The sequence below is a fragment of the Melanostigma gelatinosum genome, assembly GCF_949748355.1.
Source record: "Melanostigma gelatinosum genome assembly, chromosome: 21".
Lineage (NCBI taxonomy): Eukaryota > Metazoa > Chordata > Actinopteri > Perciformes > Zoarcidae > Melanostigma > Melanostigma gelatinosum.
This window is the reverse complement of record NC_136654.1, coordinates 1,760,283-1,782,693: the sequence shown is the minus strand read 5'-3', so window position 1 is coordinate 1,782,693 and position 22,411 is coordinate 1,760,283. Positions and strand designations below refer to the sequence as shown.

Below are 22,411 nucleotides of genomic sequence, written 5' to 3'. Positions count from 1 at the left end.
TTTACGTTTACTGCTCAACCAACACGGCAGCTGAACACCGACATGCTGCATGAGTCGGTATCCATCGATCACATCACAGCAAACAGGAAGAGCACACCCAGTCAATAACGGTACAAAATGCTTTATTTGTTGAAAATGCAGAAGCAAAGTTACTCATTCTTACACTTCAGTATTAAAATAATTTAATTATATTACAAATCTTCAGCCTAAATCTGTGAGGAAGACGGACAGCGGTGATTCAGATGTTCTATTTAAAATAAAAGCAATTTTAAAAATCAGGTCTACAGCATTTTTAAGAGAAAACTATCGAAATGATTTCGTTGAACTTTGCTGTGACTGCGTCTGAAGACTGAAGCGTTCACGAAGCCCTCTTTGTTTCAGCTCCGCTGAATTCTTCCGGCGTCGTTAGCATCGAGCTAACGATCTTCCTCGTTAACAGTCGATCATTCTAATCGCATGACGTTTTCTACGATCATCCACAGAGTTTACTTCCGTCAGAGAGACGCCTCGCTGCAACGCACAGACGTTGCATCTTCAAGCGTGCAGGAGACGAACAGCTGCTGGTGTTGAGCTCCAGCAGCTGAAGCCTTGGCGGTGGTCCGCGGGGTTTCAGAGGGAGATGTCCGAGGACACGTGGAGCTGTTGTCCCGGTTTCCACTTGGCGCTGCGTCTGCCGGCGTCCGTCCGTCTGTACGGCTGATTCCTTAAATCTGAGGACGAAGAACGGAACACACTGAGGAAAAAACTCTTCAAAACATTGATGTTGTAATATTAAGATCCTTCAGGCAAAAGCACCGATCGCTCACTGTGAAACAACTTCACGAATAGTCCGAGACAGTCCAAACTTAACTCAAGTATAAGTATGTAATTAGACAAACTAAAAGTATTGATATCTCCTCGAACGTACAAATCATCAAAGGAGTTCAGGGCTGATGATTTTAATGAAGCTGTAACATGATAAGAAAAAACAAAACTCCAAAAGTGACTGATGCATGTATAGTTCAGATTCATTTATTTACAACATTCAGGGAATATTAAGGGCAGAAACTCTGATACTCTGAGAATAAAGTTGTAATAAGTTGAGAAAAACAAACACAAATTGTTAATTTTAAAAGAGTTTAAAGGTGCAGTGAGAGAAACGGCTGCTCGTTCAGTGGAGTGGAAGAGAGAAGAAGAAGAAGAAGAAGAAGACGTCACCTCGTCGCTGAAGACGGAGTCGCAGAAGAGACGAGAGGAGCGTTTGGCAGAGCGAGCCGTGAAGGGCACGGACTTAAGAGCTGGAGACAGCAGAGGAGCAACGGGGAGAGAGGAGGGACAAACAACACGGAGAGAGAGAGGAAGGAAGGCAAGGACAAATACAAGAGAGGTTAGCCTTAAAAGAAGGAAAGGAGTGAAGATGTGAGTTTCCTAGAAGAGTAAACAGGAGGAGATGTTTATTCATATAGAGGGTTCATCTGGTTTAGAGTCGATGGACCGTAAAGCAGGTGTACCTGTGATGATGTCCTCGATGGCTCCATCCTTCCCCTCCCTCACCAGAGGAGACACCTGCCTCCTCTTCAGCTCCGCTATCAGGTCCATCTGTGGCAGTTTGGACGTCACACAGACCTGAAACAATCAAACGTGTCTGAATGTGACTTCCTCTTTGAGCTGATGTCAGCTCCTTCTCAAGGATAATAACGTGGATCTCACTTTGGTAGTTTTGGCTGTGGAGCTTATTCATACGTCCCAAAATTGCTCATCAAAAATGTACCTCAAAGTGGGTCAGAAGAACATTGTACAGGGCAGGAAATAAAGGCAGTCAACCAACAACTTAAAGTCACTCATTTTCGTTTTGTGTTGATTCTGGCGCCCCATGTGGACTAAAGTGGTCGTGTTCCTGAGACTCCCTTTAGAAAGTCTCATGTTACTGCAGCAGGGTCTGACAGTCTGACCCTCTCAGTCCTGGTTCTGGTTCCACGATATTCTCTGAGATTATGAAGTCCTAAATTTACAAGAAAATCTTTTTTTTTAGTCGAGGAACCGGCTTCACTTCTCAGGGTTGGAGAACTTATACGAGTACAGCATGTACTGTACTCATATTGTGTTCATAAGAAAAGACAGAACAGGAATGAACACATGTTCATCAGCTGTTTGCACATTTTAAAGCGTTACCTTTTTCCCCGTGACTTCATGTTGAGGCGGAGTTGATGGAGCGTCACAGTTCAGGACTTGTTGTCTCGTCCTCTCGTTCTCCTGCTCGGCTTGCTGTCGGAGAAAACGTCTTTTAACAAAGGTGTCTGCCTCTGAAGGGCTCCTGATGAGCGGGCATGAGCTCACTGACGGGCTGTAAGGAGCTGCTTTCTCTCAGTGACTCCGTTCATGCCGGGGATCAATGAGAGGAGCGTCGTCTCACCTTGTATGCTCTGATGAACCTCACGAACACAGGGAAGAAGACGGAGGGCGGCGTGCTTTTAGAGTTCTCTCCAAAGTACTCCACGGCAGAGTCGTACACATCCTGGAAAACACGGACGTCAGTAAAACATGCCTACATCATGCAGTGACATGTGGTTCATGTGTGTTTTGGTGGTAAATAAAGCTGACCTGGGCGGTTTTCCCATCAGCTATAAGCGAGTGGAGCAGCTCGGTGTTGCTGCTGAGGAACGTCTGCAGCACAGGATTGTCTTTCTCCACAGAGAACTCCCTCCTGGTGACCTCCATGCCTCTCTCCAGAGATCGCACGTCCTGCAGGATGCTGTCGAGAGAAACTACAGAGAGAGAGAGAGAGAGAGAGAGAGAGAGAAATAATTGATATTCATGGTTTTTGTTGAACGCCTCCGTTCGCGTGCTCACCCAGCGCTGCCTTGTCCAGGAAGTGCAGCTCTGTGAAGAAGGACCGGACGTCGGGGTATTTCTCCTGGATGATGCTGACGATGAAGTGCAGCAATGTCTGCTTCCGGTCTGTAGACTTGGTGTCCAACAGCTTGAGATAGTGAGAAATAAAAACAATTAAAAAACACAACAGTGCAGATTGAGAATTGTTCAAAGGAAGCGATGAAGTAAAGAGTTTTAGGATCTTTCTTTCCTCACCAGATCTAAACTCTGCAGGCGGAAGCCGTACGCTGCCCCTCGCTTGCTGCTGTTCATGTAGTTTCCAAATGCTAAGATGATCTTCACGTCAGAAACAGAGACAGAAACTATCACGTCAGAAAAGTAAAATGACAACAAGTAGAATCTTCTGCATCATTCACATAGAAGAGCCGACAATGACTTAAAACTATAAGACACCAAACAAAGAGCTGTGACTCCGCCTTCTCCCAAACTACAAATAAAAGGTTCTAAAAACAAATGCTTTAACTGTTCAACCAGAGAAAGTCAAAAGGAAAGACTTCCTCAACACTGGAGCCTGTACACCACCATGTAAAAAGCAGTGAAACATAAAAGGCCTTTTCTACGGTGGCCCTGAGGGCTCAAAGCACTGCAAATTAAAACAAACACACATATGCAAAGAGACAGAACACACGCGGATGTGGAAACATCTTCACAACAGACAAAAAGCACAACAGGAACAACAGGAACTGTTTCCTGGGGACGCTTAAGAGTGACGCACACGCGCTGCTGTTGGTTTGTGGATTATGAAGTTATTTAAGTCGTCTATCAATCATTGTGATGGCATGATTTAGATATTGTTTATAAATCTGAAGGCGAACTCTACATTAACAGCTGATACCTGTTTTATTTTTTTACATCCGACTTCAGTGACTTCATGAACCACAAACCGGCCGCGTGCGTCGCTCTTTAAACACTAAATGCTGCTCATGTGACGTTAAGTTGCTGAAGATGTTTCATCCTTTGCTCCTGAACTCTTCATTCATAATTATTAATGATGAGCGCGTTGAGCTCTCAGGGCCACCGTACTGTTTCTACAACAAATGACAATCTGCACCGAAGTGAAGAGATCTTGAACGTTCGCTTCTGTTCTCTTCACATTCACAGATCGCTGTTCATCAGCAGCATGTTTATAGTTTCCGTTTCCATCGCTGCCTGAACATGAAATGAACTGATGAACGAAACACGACGTGAAGCAGCGTCACGGTCAGAAAAGTCAAAACACGAGAAACTCTCCTGCTGTCACCTCGAGGACTTTCTTCAGCTTGCTGGAGGATTTGATCGACATCGAGGCGGCGATGATGGCGTTCAGTTGCTGCCAGAAAGAGATGAAAAGTGTTGAGATCATCGTTGGTTTGTAAACACAGATCCAAGATGTCTGACATCAGCAGATTAAAGTGGCGTTTGATTTACATTGAGCCTCGTCGTGTGTTCAGTTCTTCAAGATGAAATGTTAAAGTGTTTTGCTGATTGTTTTTAATTGATGTATTTGTGTAATATTGTTTTTCTTCATATGTAGAGTCTTAACTTATTTACTGATCTTTATATTTGGCTAGTTTTGACTTTTCTTGTTTTATTGATTCTGTAAATTGCTGGGAGGAAGAATATCGATCACTTTGTGGAAGCTAATGAGGATCCAAATAAAGAATAAATAAACAAACACTCGGACCTTGAATGTCTGAAATACTATGTTCTCAACAATAAGTAATGGGAGTTATAGAAAAGCAATCTTTTCTTGCAGGACTATTTCCTGGCGGAGGGATACATTTCTGACCCACCGGCTGTACGAGCTGGACGCTCTCGCTGAAGTTGCCCATGAAGGTGAGCGAGCTGATGCGCTGCGAGAGCCGCGGGATCTTGCTGAAGCGCACCATGAAGCGGTCCTCCTCGCTGAGCTCGTCCAGGGGCCTCCCGTCGCACTCGTAGCCGTGGATGAGCTTCGTCTCGTACTCCGTGGGGATGAAGCGCTCCAGCAGCTCCAGGAAGTCCAGACTCAGAGCCCTCTGGTTGTACCTGTGGGGGGCCGGCAGTGCGGTCACTTACTGGTGTGGGGTAATAAAACCAGTACCAATGCTGGTCACATGATTCGGGTACGTACGTCTCGATTGCACAGCAGATATCGGATGCAGCCACTCCTTCCTTGCGCAGAGTGATGGCCAGGTTCTTGGCCCTGTTGGGCTCCATCAGAGACACTTTACTGGGGGTCTTGTGGGCCAGTTTCATCTTGAGGGTCCCCAGTTCTACAGGGGCCGACTGAGCCTTGGTCTTGAACTGCTCCTCAAAAGTCTCCATGTTGAGCTCCTGAGAAAAAGGAAGGCGAGGAAAGAGAGAGAGAGAGAAGTATGCAGAGACGGGATTCACAACTGATGGATGAGGTGCATTCATTTTGGGGACAATAAACATATTTCACATTCGACATGTTGGTTTGTTACAGCAGGAAACACTCAGGTGTAAGAGTCACACCTGGTGGACCACAGCCTCTGTTTGTTCTGCTACAAGAAATGTAAATTGATTTATTTTAGTTTGTTAGAAGCCAAAACAGAAGTATATTCAGAAGACTGGAGTCTGGCTTCAGCATTACTGATTAGAGCTAAGAGGATTTCTATAAGCGTCTTTATTTCACGTTTCATAACAAACCTGATGGTGTAAAGGCTGATGATCAGACTGCTGCTTTCACAGCCAATCAAGGTTTTAATAACGGTTGTATTGTCTGTAACGGGACCGACGGGACCATTGGAGGAAATATTCAGAGGAAAAAAGTTTAATATTCTCTGAGATTAAAGTCGTTCATCTGCAAGAAAAAACCACATCGCTTCATTTTGTAAGGATGGATCAACGTCATCACACGAGCAGCCGTGTGTTCTTGTATTGTACCTGCAGTGGGTTAATTAATCAAATTGTATTCATAATCAGATTTATCAAAAAGGAGACAATCACGATTGTAGCTCAGAATCACCTCGTTATTAATCAGCATCCAGACTTTGAGGAGACGTTTCTGTGAATTGGGCCGATCGAAACGAAAACAACAAACTGATCGAAGTTTTTAGTTTCATTTGCGAGTGTTTGTTTTTCTTGTGAATTTACAGCTTTTATCTATTATTATTATATATTATTATTATATTTTACAGACAGTAGAAGCACGAGGAGGTCAAACCTGGAAGACGTTCTCGTCGTCCAGCTCGTTGAAGACGGTTCCGGTCACCTGGTTGGACTTGAGGGCCTGCCAGTTCAACAGCGGCAGCCGGTATTTGGTTTGAATGGGCTTCTTCTTTTTACAACCTGCAGAGAAAGAGTTCAAAAATATTCAACCCGAATTATTCTGCTTACATGTTGGCTATATTTCTCTGATCTTTGCTGTTATCTTTCATGGCTTCACGTTGTCATTATCTGCTTTTATTGTGTTGTTTTCATATCGTTGCTATATTTGATTGAACAGAACGTTAACTGTTTTAAGTCTGCTCTATGAATACATTTGGATCGGTTGCTTTTTTTCCTGCACCATAAACAGTTTTACCACTTCGGGCATCTAAAAACAATGTAACTAAAATACCGCGTTCAAGGATCTCGACCCAAAGAGTCCGTGAATCGTTCGCGGATCGCTAACAGTCTGCTGTAAACACCTCTCAACCTTTACAAACACAAAGCTTCACCTCAAGCTGTTACTGTTGCTTTAAATCAGTGATCGTTTCAGATAAAAGAAAAATATAATTCCTGCTCAATCTTCTCTGCCCCCCCCCCCCCCCCCCCCCCTCTGATCGTGGACTCACCTGAGCTGCCATCAGTCAGATCTCCTGGTAGATGGGTCGTACCACCTCCTGGAGGAAGAAGGGGGGGTGGAGCCGCTGGTGGTGGAGGAGGAGGAGGAGGTGGAGGAGGAGTTCCAGTTAAGTCTGGAGGAGGAGGAGGAGGAGGAGGAGCTTGTACTGTCACTGACTGCAGAGGAGCCTCAGAGAGCGGAGGCTGAGGGTCTGAGGATGGAGGAGAGGCCTCGAGGTTTTCACCCGAATCGGCTTCTTCTTTAGCTGTCGAGGAACAACGAGACGGTTCATCTCTGTACATTCATAGAGTGGAGTCATAAAACCTCAACTTAATAGTTGTCTTGCAATAACTTCCGTAATATTTTCTTGAAAAGCTTCCTGGAAAAGTACGTCATTTGATGCCGATTATCAGAAAAACAGAGAAAAAGTTCTGAAAGAATTCTTAGAAACTTTATCGGAAGATAAACTGCAGATACGAGGTTCTAAACTAACGGCCCAGAAAAGATTTAGAGTTTATAATTAGATGTGGTCAGCAAAGATGTTTACATATTTCTATTTTTCCAGAGTTGCAAGGCTGCGAAATCTGAATAAAAAACAAATGTTACATGAACCCTTTCAGCTTAAAATAAAGCTTCAACAGAACTGAACGAGTGATTCTTTTATCGACCTTCCTGCGTCACGTGCTGGATGACGGGGACCACCTGGATGTCCAGGTGTCCAGAGGAGGAGCGCTCCATTCGGACCAGCCCCTGCTCCGCCAGAGCCAGAACTTTCACCTCCAGCTCCCTCAGGGCCTCGGTGGATCGATCCCTCTCTCTCTCCCTCTCCCTCTCTCTCTCCCTCTCTCTCTCCCTCTCTCGTTCCAGCTCTCGCTCTCCTTCTCGCTGCTGCAGGAGAGTCACCTGGGAGCCGGATTCACGGAGACTCTCCTGCGATACACAAGAAACAGGAAACAGTTATGTGTGTTAATAACAATATTATGGTCCATTTAGAGTCACACAGACCATAAAGCAGGGGATGCTTTAGGGCGGGGCTACACGCTGATTGACAGGTCTCAAGTTGTACTGTTGCTTTAATAAGAAATGAAATATTCAGAGGAGGAACTACCTTTAGGAGCTCCACTTCTTTTGTGGTCTGAATGAGCTTCTTCTCCATCTCCGACATGTTCTCCATCGCCTCCCTCTCGCTCTCCTGAAGCCTGGAGCTCAGCTGCGACATGAAAATTCATGCTTGAGATTTCCTCCATACATTCTATGTGTGTGTGTGTGTGTGCAGTATATCTACCAGTGTGTTGTGCTCCTGCAGCTCCTCCATGTGCTCCAGCAGAGCGTTCTTGGTCTCTGCGTCCTCCAGCAGAGCTCCCACATCAAACACGTTGTCCAGATAGGCCTGAATCTGCACCAGCAGCCGGTCGCTCTCCGTGAACTTCAACCTCTGCGGATTCAAAGAAGAAGAACAAGTTACACAAAGAGTCCTGCCTGCATGATAAATACACACCGTCCACGTTTTAAGGTTCCTGTTTGAAGTGACTGAAAGGGTCGGAGGTCAAACTTGCCTCGAGGTAATCGTCCAGCCCGTGCTGAGTGAACTCGTGCTGGAGGTGGACTCTGAAGTTCATGTTTTCCACCGAGTGGACCACGATGTTGATGAACTGCATGCAGGCCACCTGGTGGACAGACAGAGGAAATACTTACTTCATCTTTACATCTTGTGATCCGTTTTCTTCTCTTCTGTGTTTTTGACTTCACGTTTCACCAGCAAAATGTTTTTAAATTGCTAATACATATATTTAGTTTCATCTGTGAAAAACATGTGGTTATTTTATTTATAAAAACTTTCCAACACACAATAATATCTGCACTTTGTGACGCGAACATGGAGGAATTAAAGCGCACCTGGAAGAAAACAGGAATGCTTTTATTCCTATTTAAGAACATGAGGTAACGGTGCACTTCAGCCTCTTGTGGCCGAAAAGAGTATTACAACAACAAACGCTTAAAAGATTATCCCAACAAAACAAATGTTCCCGCCTGTTCTATAGAAAAACATAAAATAAAAGTACATTTTAAATCAAATTTGTGACTGCAGCTTTAAATATTTTGGTTGGTAATGAAATCAGGGTGCGAATATAAATATAAACGACCAGGCAGCAATCAAAACACAGACACTTAATTCACTATTTTGATGAATTGATTCATCTCTTTCAGTAATCTAGACTGCTCTCTTTGTAGATCTTTACATGAAATCACACGAGAGAGAGTTTCTCTTCAGCGTTACCATGAAGTCGATGTTGCTGTCTTCACGGCTGAAATACTCCATGAGCTTCTCGAACCGACTCTTCTCCCCACACACCTGAAAGAACCCAGGAAACAGAATCAGAATAATCAATGTCAGATCACAGCAAAGAAGAGCCACAGATGATTAAATAATCACCTTCTTTTTCTTTCTTTTGTGTTTTTGTGATTAATTGTTGATGCGTAAAAAAAGTCCTTTGAGACATGATTCTGAGGATGGATTAGAAAAATAAAACCTGCATTTTGTCTTCTCCACATGTACACACATGAGGGCAGTGTGCTCACAGTGTGATTACAGTAATGCATCCATCCATCCATCCATCCATCCGTCCGTCCATCCATCCATCTGTCCATCCATCCATCCGTCCATCCGTCCGTCCATCCATCCGTCCATCCATCTGTCCATCCATCCATCCATCTATCTATCTATCCAGCCATCCATCTAGTGAACTATCTATCTATCTGTCTGTCTAGTGAACTATCTATCTATCTGTGTAAATCAGCTATATTCCAGCAAACATGTGATCTAATTAAACAGTAAAGTGTCGACAGAGGCTGTGAGTAAAGTTTCAGGGTCAGTTGAGTTCAGGGACGAACAGAAACGATGGCAACAATGAAGCCAGTGCAGGATAACTGCAACAGTCCAGCGTGCTCTTCTGTCTGCACAACATGAACACGTCTTCGCTATGTGTTCCAGGACAAAATAATGTGGCGAAATTACAATTGTGTTTTTACGAACAGCTCAGCAGACCTCTCCCCCCCCCCCCCCCCCCTTCTGCCCACTCATGTCCTGCTTAATAATGCAGCACGCCAACCTGACAGCCTGCACAACCCAAAACAAAGCCCACGTTCTGCTGCTGGGGGACACATGAGCCGGCTCCTGGCTCCGTGCCCGCCTGCCTCCACTCTACGACCGATCCATCGCTGCCTCCATCTTTCCTCTCGCCCACACGCTTCAGTTATGCACAAAACAAAACACGCGCCACTCGCTGTGATGCTCCAGTCACCGCTGTGGTAACTGATGAACTGATCAACCAGGCGAGGGGAGGACTTGTCACCGAGTTTTCTTTTTCTTTATTAAATGATAATAAGAACGGGCTGAACGTCGACTTGTGAAAGAACCGTTTACTGCGTATTGTGTCCTTGAGCATCTTTCTACAATGTGTTCTGGCTCAAGTGCTGAGTCAGCAGATTTCAATTCAATTCAATTTATTTTTGTATTGCCCAAAATCACAAATTACAAATTTGCCCCAGAGGGCTTTACAATATGTACACATTTGACATCCTCTTGTAACCCTCTTGTATTCAATTCAGCAAATTAAAATCTATTTGTTTAGATTTCTGTCCTTACATTTAAATAACAACATGGAATGAAACTTGTTTTAAGTGCGTCTCGAGATGTGGATCTCGAGCAGCCTTGCTTGTTGCAGGGCAGGTTTCAAACAGCGTTGACTTCCACTCATAATAGACGCTGCTGCTTCAGGTCCGTGCTGCTTTCTGTCTGCGCTGCTGCGGCTGCAGGAGGCGATCTGTTGGCAACAGTTGCTGCTTTCTCAGACGCGAGAAGGTCAAGGAGAGGTCAGAGGCGACTCAACAAGTGTTTCACATATTTACGCCTCTTCAGTCAGTTTCCGTTTGGCGGCGGGACAACTGGGCCGAGCAGCTGACGGACGGACGGGGGGGGGGACCAGCTGTTCCGCGCATTAAAGGACGACTGGTATGCGGGTGCTGTAACACTGATACCACCTCTCCATGTTCAGCATCGCACCAGTTTCGTATAATGTTGGTTGAGTCGTCCCTGCTGCAGTCATAGAGGTCTTGGTGGAAACAGTGAACTTTGATGGATGATGACGCAACACGACCTGCTCTTATTTACAAACTACTCAAAAACACCAAAACTGTCCTTTCAGTCAAATCTCAGCTTGGACTTATTGATCTGCTCCTGAGAGCTGGATATCAAACCGTACCGACTGAAATGTGTCCGTAGTACAACCAACAAGATCTGTAACCTCCTTTTAACTGTTTAATCGTCTTTCTTTATTTCCATCGTTCCTAATTTGTAAATACAATTTGTAATTTTTAGATTCATATTTGATAAGATGCCTCATTTCAACTTAACACGGCAGCGGCGTTATTGTTTGTACACAAACATTTATTACATATTCATCGAAAGGTTTAAAGACCTCTTTGAAGTAGTCGAAGGCGGACAGGATGATGTCGTGGCCTCCTGTCACCAAACACACGGCCGCCAGCAGCTCCAGCACCAACGCCTTCGTCCTGACGAGCACAAATGGAACTTTACTCGCGATGAATCAGGTGTTCTCTGCGTTCCTCCAGCGGACGGAGTTCAGCTTCAGTCAAGTTGGTGCTGATACCTCAGGTTTCTGTTGTTGAGGCTGAGCGTGATCTCGTTGACGCAGCGAGGATGCTTCATCACCTGGTTGAACCCAGACTGACAACGCACGCACGCACACACACACACGCACACACACACACACATACACGCACGCACACACACGCACACACACACACACACACACACACACACACGCACACACACACACACACACACACGCACACACAGCAAAATGTCAATAGAAGCTACAAGCTGACATTTGACTGATATTTAAAGTAAACTACATGACTTAGTTTTTTCTTCTTGTTATTTGACTCCTGCTGTCATTTAAAGTGTAATTCAGCCTCATTCGGTGTTTAAATGTTGACTATAAAAGTCAATGTCTGTCAGTAAAAATATCAATCAAAAACAATGTATACACCAAGTCTTTATATAGATTTGGCGAAAATGATGAGATAGTGAGTTAAAATATTGAGATAGTCACAATATACAATATTGTGACTCTAAGTCTTAAACATATTAAACATATTAAAGGCCATGAGACAGAGATTTGTTGTTGTTTACATACCTGGTAGTTCATGATGGCTCGCAGACACATGATGCAGAGATGAACCTCGTCGGTCTGGCTCACAGCTCGAGAGCTCCTCTGGACTTTCCTGTTTTGGAGAGAGTTGAATCTGCAGGTGAGAGACGCTGCGGTTACGTTGTTGTTCCTACGTCTTCACTCAAATATCTTTATTAACTAATTAGTAAACATGAAAAACATAATCCATACAGCCATCATCTAAATCACATAATTACATTATTTTAGGACTGAAGATAAAACAGTTCTGCAAAAACAAAAATATTTACACTATGATCGAATGTATATTATTATTTTTTAGTATCTTATATCATATCTTGTATCTTTTTATTTCATTGTAGGGTAATACGTATTATAATGTACTCAGTTGACCCTTAAAGTGTCAGAAGTGTCAGAAAGTGCCGCTTCATTTTTAAGAAGTCGAGCTTGAACGTAGATCAATGGAACCTCCGTCTGTACGCTAGCTGTTAGCGCCTATGCTGCTAACGTTACTAGCTCTCCTGCTGATCGTCATCAGGGATCGACGATCAGCAGGCATTCATACCAATCCCCTGATCGCATATTGCTGAATATTGGTAAAGTACAACTTTATTTCAGGGGGGATCGTGGCATAACGGTGTGACGCAGCACCACTGTACAGTTTGTCATTGTTATTTGGGACATCAAGCTTCACATGAGTCCATCAAACCTCTCAGCCACTCTGTGGTACCTCACTGTGAAGGCCTTGCTGGCCTTGGAGGCGCTGTGAGTGGGTGAGTTGCTGGCACTTCTGCTCAGATCCTCCACGGACTTCTCCACGTTTGTTTTATCTGTGGGCACCGTGCCGTTGTCCATCGTGTCCGCCTCGTACCTGCGAGCCAAAAGAATCAGAGTTCACACGGGAAGACAAGAGACGAACATAACCCAACAAATGACGGTATGTCCAGCTGATCCCTACGTGACAGCACTGTGGGCGAAGGACAGATAATCCACCAGAAGGTCTAAGCCCTGGTTCTCCTCGTTGAGGAACTCCTGAGCCCAGCTGCAAAGACCAAATACATTTCAACTCATCAGACACTTTCAGATGAGATATGACAAACACGCGTTATCAAGAGCTCTGCATCGTTAACAAATGTTGAATTTCATTCATGTCTAAATATGTGTTTTACGTTTATATCTTTCCTTTCTTCTGTTTAACGTATCGTTGTTCACGTATTTATTTGTATTTATTGGATTGTTGTCCACTGAGTGCTTTGTTTTTGTGCTTATTTTGTGCACTTCTTTTTGTAGTTTATTCTTTCTTGTATTTTTCTTAATTACGTTCGTTTTTTCCTTTATTTTGATGTTTATTTTTCTCCTTATGTTGAGCGTCGGCTTATTGAACTCTTGTCACATTTCTTACTTTTTATATTATGTTATGAAGTCGTACGTGTGTGCAAATAACAAAACACATTTTAGGATTATAAAACCACAAACTACAAACATTACATTTTCTATTTAATGCGGGAAAACATAATTACAAGAAGAAACTATTGTATCAAGAAGCTTTTCAAAGGTTTTTGTTTGAATGAATGTGTTGTTGTAATGTATTGTATTCACACAGAGACAAACAATTCAAATCTCCTTCAGAGGCTCAAGTAGGTTTTTAAAACTTTTCTCAGAGTTTTCACTGTAATATAATCAGACAAAGCCCTCGAGGACTGACGGAGACTCACCCGATGGAATTGGTCCTCAGGGAAATCTCCAACTCTCTGAGGATCTGAGTGGATTCCTGCACGCGTCTCTTGAACTGACAGAAGGGAAGTTGTAACGTCAGTAAACGCCTCATTATTCAGAAAATGTAAAAGATGCAGTTCTGTTTATTGATCTGCAGCTTGAATTTAAGAAGCAATCACACTGAAAGAAAAAAACTTCCTGCCAGTGAAACAAGCAACACACATGGTTTATCTAAAAAGCACGATCAAAGAGTGACACAGAAGTCCTTCATGGTCGTTTGATATCACAATCAATCCCATTAATAAATACTACATGATCTCCTGATTACAATCTAATCATAAATCCTTCCATAACCCTCCTGACAGGATGTGAAACATCACGTTGCTTCTTTTGTTGCCTTCATCCAATTACAACATGTTGCTGAGTCAGCTTCAACGTCTGCAACGCGTCTTTTAGAAATGACCCGTTCACGCTGACGGGACGTCGCACAGACTGACAGGCGACTCGTTGATTGGACTTCAGGACACACGGGGTGAAATGAAATTCACTTTGATGCTTATTTATGTTCTTTGATTAATATCTGACTGTAAGCATTATTCGTATTAGCTTTTGACCTCTTAATCAGGTAATAAAACCTTTGCTGACGTGACATTAAATACAGATCAATACGACTGCTTCCTGAACAGATTTTTACAATCAGCAGATGGATTTATTCGTCGTTAAAGCTTTTGAAATCTCGCTAAAATCACAGTAGTTTGCAATCACACCACAAACAAACTGCACCGGAGTGTTTGGAAGCGGCCCGAGACCTTCACTGGCATGAATGTACCGAGGACAACAATGAGATTATATAGAAAAAGAATAACTCATATCATAAAGAAAATAGCAGGAAACAATTGCTCTGTGTGATAAAAGACTTTTGTGAAATCATTTTTCACACCAAACAGAAAGTGAAGGTTTGCGCTGAGACGTGCGTCCGCTGGGTCGTATACCTTCCGACCGACTCCTCCGTGATCCAGGTGACTCTTCAGCTTCTCCAGATAAGCAGATGGTGGGTTCTTCACTTGAAACCGCTCCTGAAGATGCAGAGAAACACACACACACACACACACACACACACACACACACACACACACACACACACACACACACACACACACACACACACACACACACACACACACACACACACACACACACACACACACACACACACAGATCTATAATTATATCTGATTGCGGTACTGCATTAAGGGGGGGGGGGGCAGTTTGATTACACAGCATCTTTTATGCAAATGTGTTGGATCTCAACAAGCTTCCGGGAATTATTCGACTGCGGTGCAGCGGTTTTACATCACAAACACTTCAGCTGTAACGGTTTGTCAAAGATTGGCTCCATCTTTGTGCAGTTATAATTATTGTGTATAATTTGAGCAGAGTGAGCGGTGTCCTCTGTCCCGTCACGTTGTTCACATTGCGTCACCACATCGATCGCCCTACACTGCACATAGAAAGCCATTGATTGTCCTCTTTCTTTATGAAGTGACCAGAGAGACGCGATGCATGATGACAGAGGGGATCTGAGCGCAGACCCACCTGGTCACAGATCAGGTCCCACTTCTTCTCGTTGTCGTACTGACTCAGGATCTTCACTTTGTCTGGAGGAAGATTCATCGTGTTCTGAAAACAGAGAGAAAGATGCAGCAGTAGTTGAAGACACGCTCCAGTGAGAATCGTCATCGGTCCTATTGGAGTCACTCGTCTGGTGCTGAGTCATGACTCCGTGAGTCAGACGTCGCTGATCAATATCGGTTCGGTCTGCAGGTGTGTTGTCACAGCAGCTGTGTTGTTACAGCTGCTGTTACACGTCACGTGCTCACAAACAGACGTCAGATCAGTCTCAGTCTCAGTGAAAGCACACAGAAGAATTCACAAATGTATTGTTACTTTTGTTTACATTTGTACACGATGAAAACTATTTTTGTGGAAAGTAATTTGTAAATAAATCACAAAAGTCATCTGTGAATCCTTCTGTGTGCATTCATTCGTTAACAACACATGAGTAGATTAAGAACAGTTACATTGCACACGATCAACGCTGCTTTGTCTCCAAACAGAAAGCCGATGCTGCACTTTGATGACAGCAAAGTGCTCGTCCGACACTCTTGCGTGTCAGCTGATGGGCTCAACGACAACGTTGTTTGTGTGGATGAGAAAACAAAGACTCACCACACAGACATCGACACACATGAAGACACCGTCGTGGTGTCTCATGTTACAGACACATCAGCCGAACTCATTATAACCCACACAGGAGACGCACACACACTCAGCTAACTCCTCACTTTGTTTCAAAGCTGCATCTCGTTATCGGTTTCTCCTCTTCATCCGATCCTCACACCTCCTGAAGAAGAGCGACTCCTCCGCGAGGTCATCGACACGGACTCGGAGTAAATGTCCAGCAGTCGGAACTGAGTGCTGATTGTACTTTACCTCCGGGCCTCAGCTCAACCGCATAAAACAGCTTTTAAATCGGACTTTTGTTCTTTTATTATATGAAGTAGTGATACGATCATGTCCCTGAGGTACGAGCTGATGCAGTCTAAATACTGGAACACATGGAAGTCTACTGTGCAGACATTCGCGTGCCGAGTTTAAAAACGGGCACAGTGAGTTCCACATAGTGCAGTAAATCAATGCTGCTGTGAGGCTGGATGTGAACCTGAGGCCTGAGGATCAATGCTGGTTATATTTGACCTGCTGGGTCAGAAACAAGCTGACTTTACTCTGCTGCTTGGGGTGTAACGGTTCACAAAACTCACGGTTGGGTTCGATACAGTGGAGAAGAAGGGGGGCATGCACAGAGACGCGTTCCTGCATTTCTAAACGTGCTGACGATCCCAAAAGGACGGATCAATGGAAACGTCACGTGAACAGGAACGAGCTGCGTCTGCAGCAGTGGATGAATAATTCCTGTCCTCCTTCCTCTCCCCGTTCAACCCGACTCTAACAGCACAACGCTGAGTCTGTTGCATCACATGTAATCACAGGGAAAGACATTTAAGGATCGATACGTCTACTTCATAAAGGGAACGGCTGAATGCACTGCATTTCATTATCTGGTGTAAATGTCATCCTGATAAAATCATGTTTAAAGAAATGAAATGCATATTAATGGCTGGTGTGAAAGTGTAAGTCAAGATCTCAGACTGTGTCTAAGAAGTGGACGACGTCATCGTTACGTCAGCTGTTGGTTTCTGGACTAATGTTTTGAAGCCTCGAGTTCAGCATTTTGTTTAAGTTTTCTGCCGTCGCCATCTTGGATTTTGCCCGTCGCCATCTTGGTTTTTGGCCGTTGCCATCTTGGTTTTTGGAACCAGAAGTGACATGAGGGGGTGGAGGTTTTACTGGGCTATGCTGTTGCCTGGCTACCGGTATTGCTCTTGGGGGGGACGGGCCCATTGGTTGCACCGCCTGGTGAAGATATGGCTTTAAGGGTCTTCTTTGTAGAGATAACGTCCTTCATATTGTGATCATTCGGATGAAGTTATCGGTTTAACAAAAAACTGCTAACTGGTGAGTAAATGTTATCTCCTTGCTATCCATCCCTGTTGGGATGATATGTAAAACAGTGGTGGGGGGGGGGGTGAGTGCTCCAACTAAATTTGGATTTGACTGGCGTCATCAGAGTCACATGCAGCACAGCACTGTGAGGACTTGTGCTGCTCCCATATTGATTCTCTCAGTTTGAAAGCACTGCAGTGGCATCGCACAAATCCATCACAATACGAGTCAAACATCAATAAGAGCTGCTCATAAAACACATGGAAAAACACTGGCTTTTTTAAAGCACGTAAATACTGCATGTTCGCATGCAAATGTGAGCACACACACGTATTGTCCTCCACCTCCCAAAGCCACACCTGTGAGGGAAAGTCCGACACTTTGAGCCTCTGCAGAATGAGACGTGTGACAGTTTGCAGCATCCCTCACTTTAACCTCCTCACTCACAGGCTGCTTTGTATGCAGACGGAGTATCTTCTCCATTTAGAACAGGAGATTTTGCTATGCAGACTCAGCAGAATGCACATGAGAGACTGCACAGTGATTGACAGGTCTCTACCAGAGACGTACACAGCGTCTCTACGTCACTCACTTCCTGTTTATCGGTTACAAACAAAACAACAACATGGCGACGGCCGTAATCCAAGATGGCGACGGCTTCAAAACATCGGTCCACAAACCAATGAGTGATGTCACGATGACTACGTCCACTTCTTTTATACGGACTCTGGGCCTTAGAGGCTCAGACCAAACCAAGTAGACCCAAAGTGTGTCCACATACTTTTGACCACATGATGTAAAACTCTTTGTAACATTCGACCTTCTCTAAATGTAATCTCATGAAATAAATCTTCCGAAAGAAGTTAATCTGAGCTGATATTGAATCTGCGATGAAAAAAAGAAGTGAAGCTTAGCTTCACCTTTTATTAAATTGTAAACAACCCCCCCCCCCCCCCCCCCCCTCCATTCGTCTGCAGTGAGCCTAATGCTGCAGTAAGCTCCAGTATAAAGGACCTCTTATGTATCTTTCCACAGCGGCATTGTGTACCTGGCACTGTTATAAGCTTGTCCTGAGGACGTGCACATTTCCAACATATTCCAAATTCTTTGTTATCTTTTTTGCAGTGTGTGTTCGCCTGCCGCTCTGTGTCACAACTCACCAGCACTGCACCGAAGCGTCGCTCCAGTTCCTCCTCGGGTGGCATCGGGAGTTTGAGCCCCGTTTGTCTCTGGGGGCCCGTGGAGCCCGGAGGGGCCACAGACGCCGCCGCCTTGCCCTCCTTTCCTTGAGGCACCTCCATGCTTCCTGCTGCGTTTCCCATGATTGTCAATACAATAGATCCAAGAAATACTCCCCAAAAAGACCTGCCTCGGCTAAAAAGTATAATAAAAAGTATTTTGTATTTATTTATTCAAAGTTTGAGGCTTTGGCCCGTGACCTTTTGTTATTTCCATGACCCCCCCACCACAGTCTGTTGACTCAAGCGCCGCTCATTACTCGTCCATGATTCTCAAACCAGCAGAAAGCAGCGGGGTGAAATCCACCCCTGCCTCTGAACGAGATCCTGAAGCATTATGAAACCCTAGAGAGAGGGGAAGGGGATATCCTAAAGAGTGACAGCTGAGTGACAGCTGAGTGAAAGAGGGAAGAAAGGGGGAGGAGGAGGTAAAGAGTTCAGAGGCCGAGGCTGCAAAAGAGAAGAAGAAAATTAAGATTCACCAGGAAAAGATATCACTTCTGTGCTTCAGGTGGAGGAGAAAACTCTAAACTACTCCAGAAGCTGCAGAGGTCTCTGGTGATGAGACTTAGCTGGTCTTTGGAAGCCCTCATCTGCTGTTGGATGCTGGGAGTCTCTTTGATCTCCGCGTCCAGGGGAGGAAGAGGGGAAAAGGCAGAGATCCAGCAGGCAGACACCCTGTCTATCCGACACAGGGACACTGAGAGAGAGAGAGAGAGGAGCAGTGGAGGTAGGACCTCACAGCTGAGAGCAGGGAGCTCTCTGGGTCCTAGTGCCTCCAGGTACAAGGAGGCACATGTGACTTGTAGAGTGTCTCATTTCTGACATAAACTGATTTCTATATTTCTTCGATACAAATCACATCAAAACTGTGTCGAATAATAAGTGTTGTTTGTGTATCAAAGCCTGATATCTCTTGTTCCTTGTTCTCTTGTTTTGATGCATCACAAATACGTTTAATATAAGTCTGCATAGAGGAGGTGCAGGCGGATGGATGAGTCAAACATGGGACTTTCACCCAGGAGACCACTGAACCGAACCGTAACTGAGAATACAGTTTTTAAAACTGCAAAAGCGCAATGTTGATGCACACGTATGTAGAAATGTTGACATATTTTTGGTTCAGAAACGTCGAGATTCAACGTATCCGTGGGTTGCAGAAACGTACAATTCCAATATTTCAGTCTGGCAACTGGGTTGCACTAGTGCCCACACATTTGTATCATTCCGCCGATGAAAATAGTCCCCAACAAATGCACCATTTCCTCCTGTTTGAGTAATGTTTGCTAAAAACTACAGTGACCAGCTGCTGTAGGAAGTTAAAGTCTTTTTTACTCACTGAATATGAGTCCAGACAAGAAAGTCGAGGAAGTTGTAGATGGGTGTCGCAGAGGAAAAAGCACAGGTGTAAAAAAGAAGAATTCCTGTTAGATTTAGGGTCAAAACAACTGCTGTGTAAAGATGTATTTTATTTAAGTGTCAATGATATTTGGACCTAATGCGTTCATTCAATCATGGGAAGTTTTGTTTTTATGTTTGCGTTGCGATATTTAAAGTTACAATGAACTTTCATTTGTGTTGATTCTGTCACCCCCCTGTGGTCTAAAGTGGTAGTGTTTCTGGACCTTTAGAAAACATCTCATTTTACTGCAGCGGGGTCTGACAGTCTGACCCTCTCAGTCCTGGTTCTGGTTCTCCCGTGCCTCCCTTCCCTCCAGAGGGTCCAGCGATACATCCTGGGTCTCCAGCAGCGTGGTGTCGGCTCCCAGAGAGGAGGAGGAGGAGGAGGAGGAGGAGGAGGAGGAGGAGGAGGAGGAGGAGGAGGAGGAGGAGGAGGAGGAGGAGATCTGGGTCTGTCCAGGCAGCTCACAGAACCAGCTCCCTCTGTGATCAGAGCCTCATTCATAGCAACATGTTGCGTCATCAGAAACTCATAATACCGGTAATGCGGCTGCTAAGGAGGATCATGCGCTTAATCACAATCATAAGTTGTGTGTCAGCGATGACATGAGGCCTCTCTGTTAGTGAGCATGTTGTTGGCTACAGAGCGACTGGACTGTTACTGGAAGGTGGACGTTCATAAGTAATGAGCGTCACACTGATACCTGCGTGTCTGGCCACACCTGGTCAGCAACACAGGACCTAATGAAGCGTGACACCGTCAGACTTTGTTCACCGCGTTTACAGGAAAAGTTAGAATTTTAGATAAAAAGTGATGATGAATACAAAAAAAACAAAGCGGGATCAAAACATCCACACAATTCTCTCCAATGCATCACATGTATGTGAGACTATCTGAGGTCTTTTGCATTGTGAAATGCAATCAGTTTGCTCACATGCAGAAAAACAACAACGACCCGATTATGCATTTCTGGCTCAACTTCACCGAATCCCAAAGGTGCATAGAGAAGAGAAAAAGTCTGAAGAGGGAAATAAACAGCAACAACCTTATTGTTAGACCAACAAAGAACATTTAAGGTATTATTAGCCAGAAGAAACCATTAGTCAATGAATCGATCGTTCAATCGACAGAAAACGAATGAGCTTTTTATCGATGAATCACTTTCCAGGCGAAGAATCTGATTATTACCTTGTTTCAGGATTTGCTGCTTTTCTTTGTTGTAGTTGATAGTAAACTGAAGTAATTTGGGCTTTGGCTTGTTGATCGGAGACCCTGGACTCTGGTAAACTGTTATAGGTGAGAGTCGGCACATTAATGAGGAAAATGAATGTGAATTGCAGTTCTACTTTCATGTCACCTGAGCACAAATATTTAGAAAAACTTCCTAATTCCAATGATTGCGATATGATGTGTGATATTAAAAGGGAATGATCAATGATCCCACTTTAACCTTTATTCAGCAACTACTGATCAGCTGTGCAATGATTTGGGAGAGTTTTTAGGGAGCTGCTGCATTATTTCAAAAACACAATATCAATAAAAGTGCTTTTTTTTCAGGCGAACCTGAATATTTTCAATTTGGATCTTCATGACAGCCCTGTACGTCAGTGTGGAGGTGAGAGTGTGTCTCTCTCTGTCATTGATTAAATAGTATCTGGTACTGAAGTTTACATCAGAGATGACGTGAAACCAGTCTGTGATACTGTCTCTGTCATCTTCCATGAGTTGTGTCTGTTTGAAGCACGTCACTGCATCACACTGACATCTAGTGGTCAAAACGTCGCGTTGCAGCAGAAGAGCTGTTCTCAATGAGAGCGCCGTGCATTAAATACCTTTGATATATTATGATGAACTTTCTCTCTGTGTGTGTGTGTGTGTGTGTGTGTGTGTGTGTGTGTGTGTGTGTGTTTATTAGAAAAGGCTTTGAGGAAATGTTTTAAAACATCTGCTTGTCTGGTATTATTAATAATATTGCTGCTATAAAAGGTTTGGTGGAAAGACAAGTCTTTAAGTTATTAAATGCGTTAAAGTTTATTCAAAAAGGTGAGTGGAGAAAACTACAGATCAAAATAAACAATTTATATTTAACACTTTGACAACACAGGCAAATCAAACAAGTCTCACTATACAATGATAATATGAATTACGATACCTTGCGTGCTACTTTGTGAAACCACATGTTTCCTCATCGTCCAATGATAACACACATTTAAATGATCTGATCTATCAGCACGAGTTTTCAGTTTCAAGTGATACGTACGCGTGGAGAGAAGTCTGGTTTTGTTTCCGTTCGGTTGGCGATAAGGTCGAAGTTAAGATTCAAATCTAGTGAAGAGAAGCTACAGAATGACAGGGACACGTGTACCGCTAACCCGACAGCACACGCTCTTTATTTAATGTCCAAGAATGTACATTATTACACATCACCCTGGACATGACAGGCAAACAGAGGACATGAGATCAAAACAAAGTCTTGTGAGAGCAGAAGAAAGTCTGTTCATAAAAAGCAACTCTGAAACAGTCTGAGCTCAAAAGGCTGAAATCTGACAGCAAGTCTCCTGAACGTCAACTTCTATTCCACAGCAGCGTGAAAGCATTTTGTAATATTTCACTTCCTTGAAATATAAATATGGTGCTGCTGCACATGATGTTGTGG

The 22,411-nt window shown here is 44.0% G+C and overlaps 1 protein-coding gene across 1 annotated transcript; it reads right to left on the bottom strand.

Annotated features, from left to right (window-relative positions):
- Positions 1 to 600: 600 nt before the first annotated feature.
- fmnl1b (formin-like 1b) lies at positions 601 to 18,437 on the bottom strand (the record flags this gene model as incomplete). The annotated part of the gene is made up of 27 exons (XM_079292634.1): positions 601 to 710; positions 1,198 to 1,277; positions 1,491 to 1,605; positions 2,152 to 2,244; positions 2,393 to 2,494; positions 2,581 to 2,744; positions 2,830 to 2,959; positions 3,067 to 3,147; positions 4,112 to 4,180; positions 4,644 to 4,878; positions 4,964 to 5,166; positions 6,020 to 6,144; positions 6,633 to 6,887; positions 7,291 to 7,552; positions 7,731 to 7,832; positions 7,908 to 8,057; positions 8,179 to 8,289; positions 8,901 to 8,975; positions 11,101 to 11,194; positions 11,293 to 11,369; positions 11,842 to 11,950; positions 12,566 to 12,706; positions 12,794 to 12,877; positions 13,551 to 13,624; positions 14,544 to 14,627; positions 15,148 to 15,231; positions 18,276 to 18,437. 27 exons carry the CDS (start codon positions 18,435 to 18,437, stop codon positions 705 to 707), a joined length of 3,267 nt encoding a protein of 1,088 aa, XP_079148760.1. The 3' UTR covers positions 601 to 704.
- Positions 18,438 to 22,411: the final 3,974 nt, after the last annotated feature.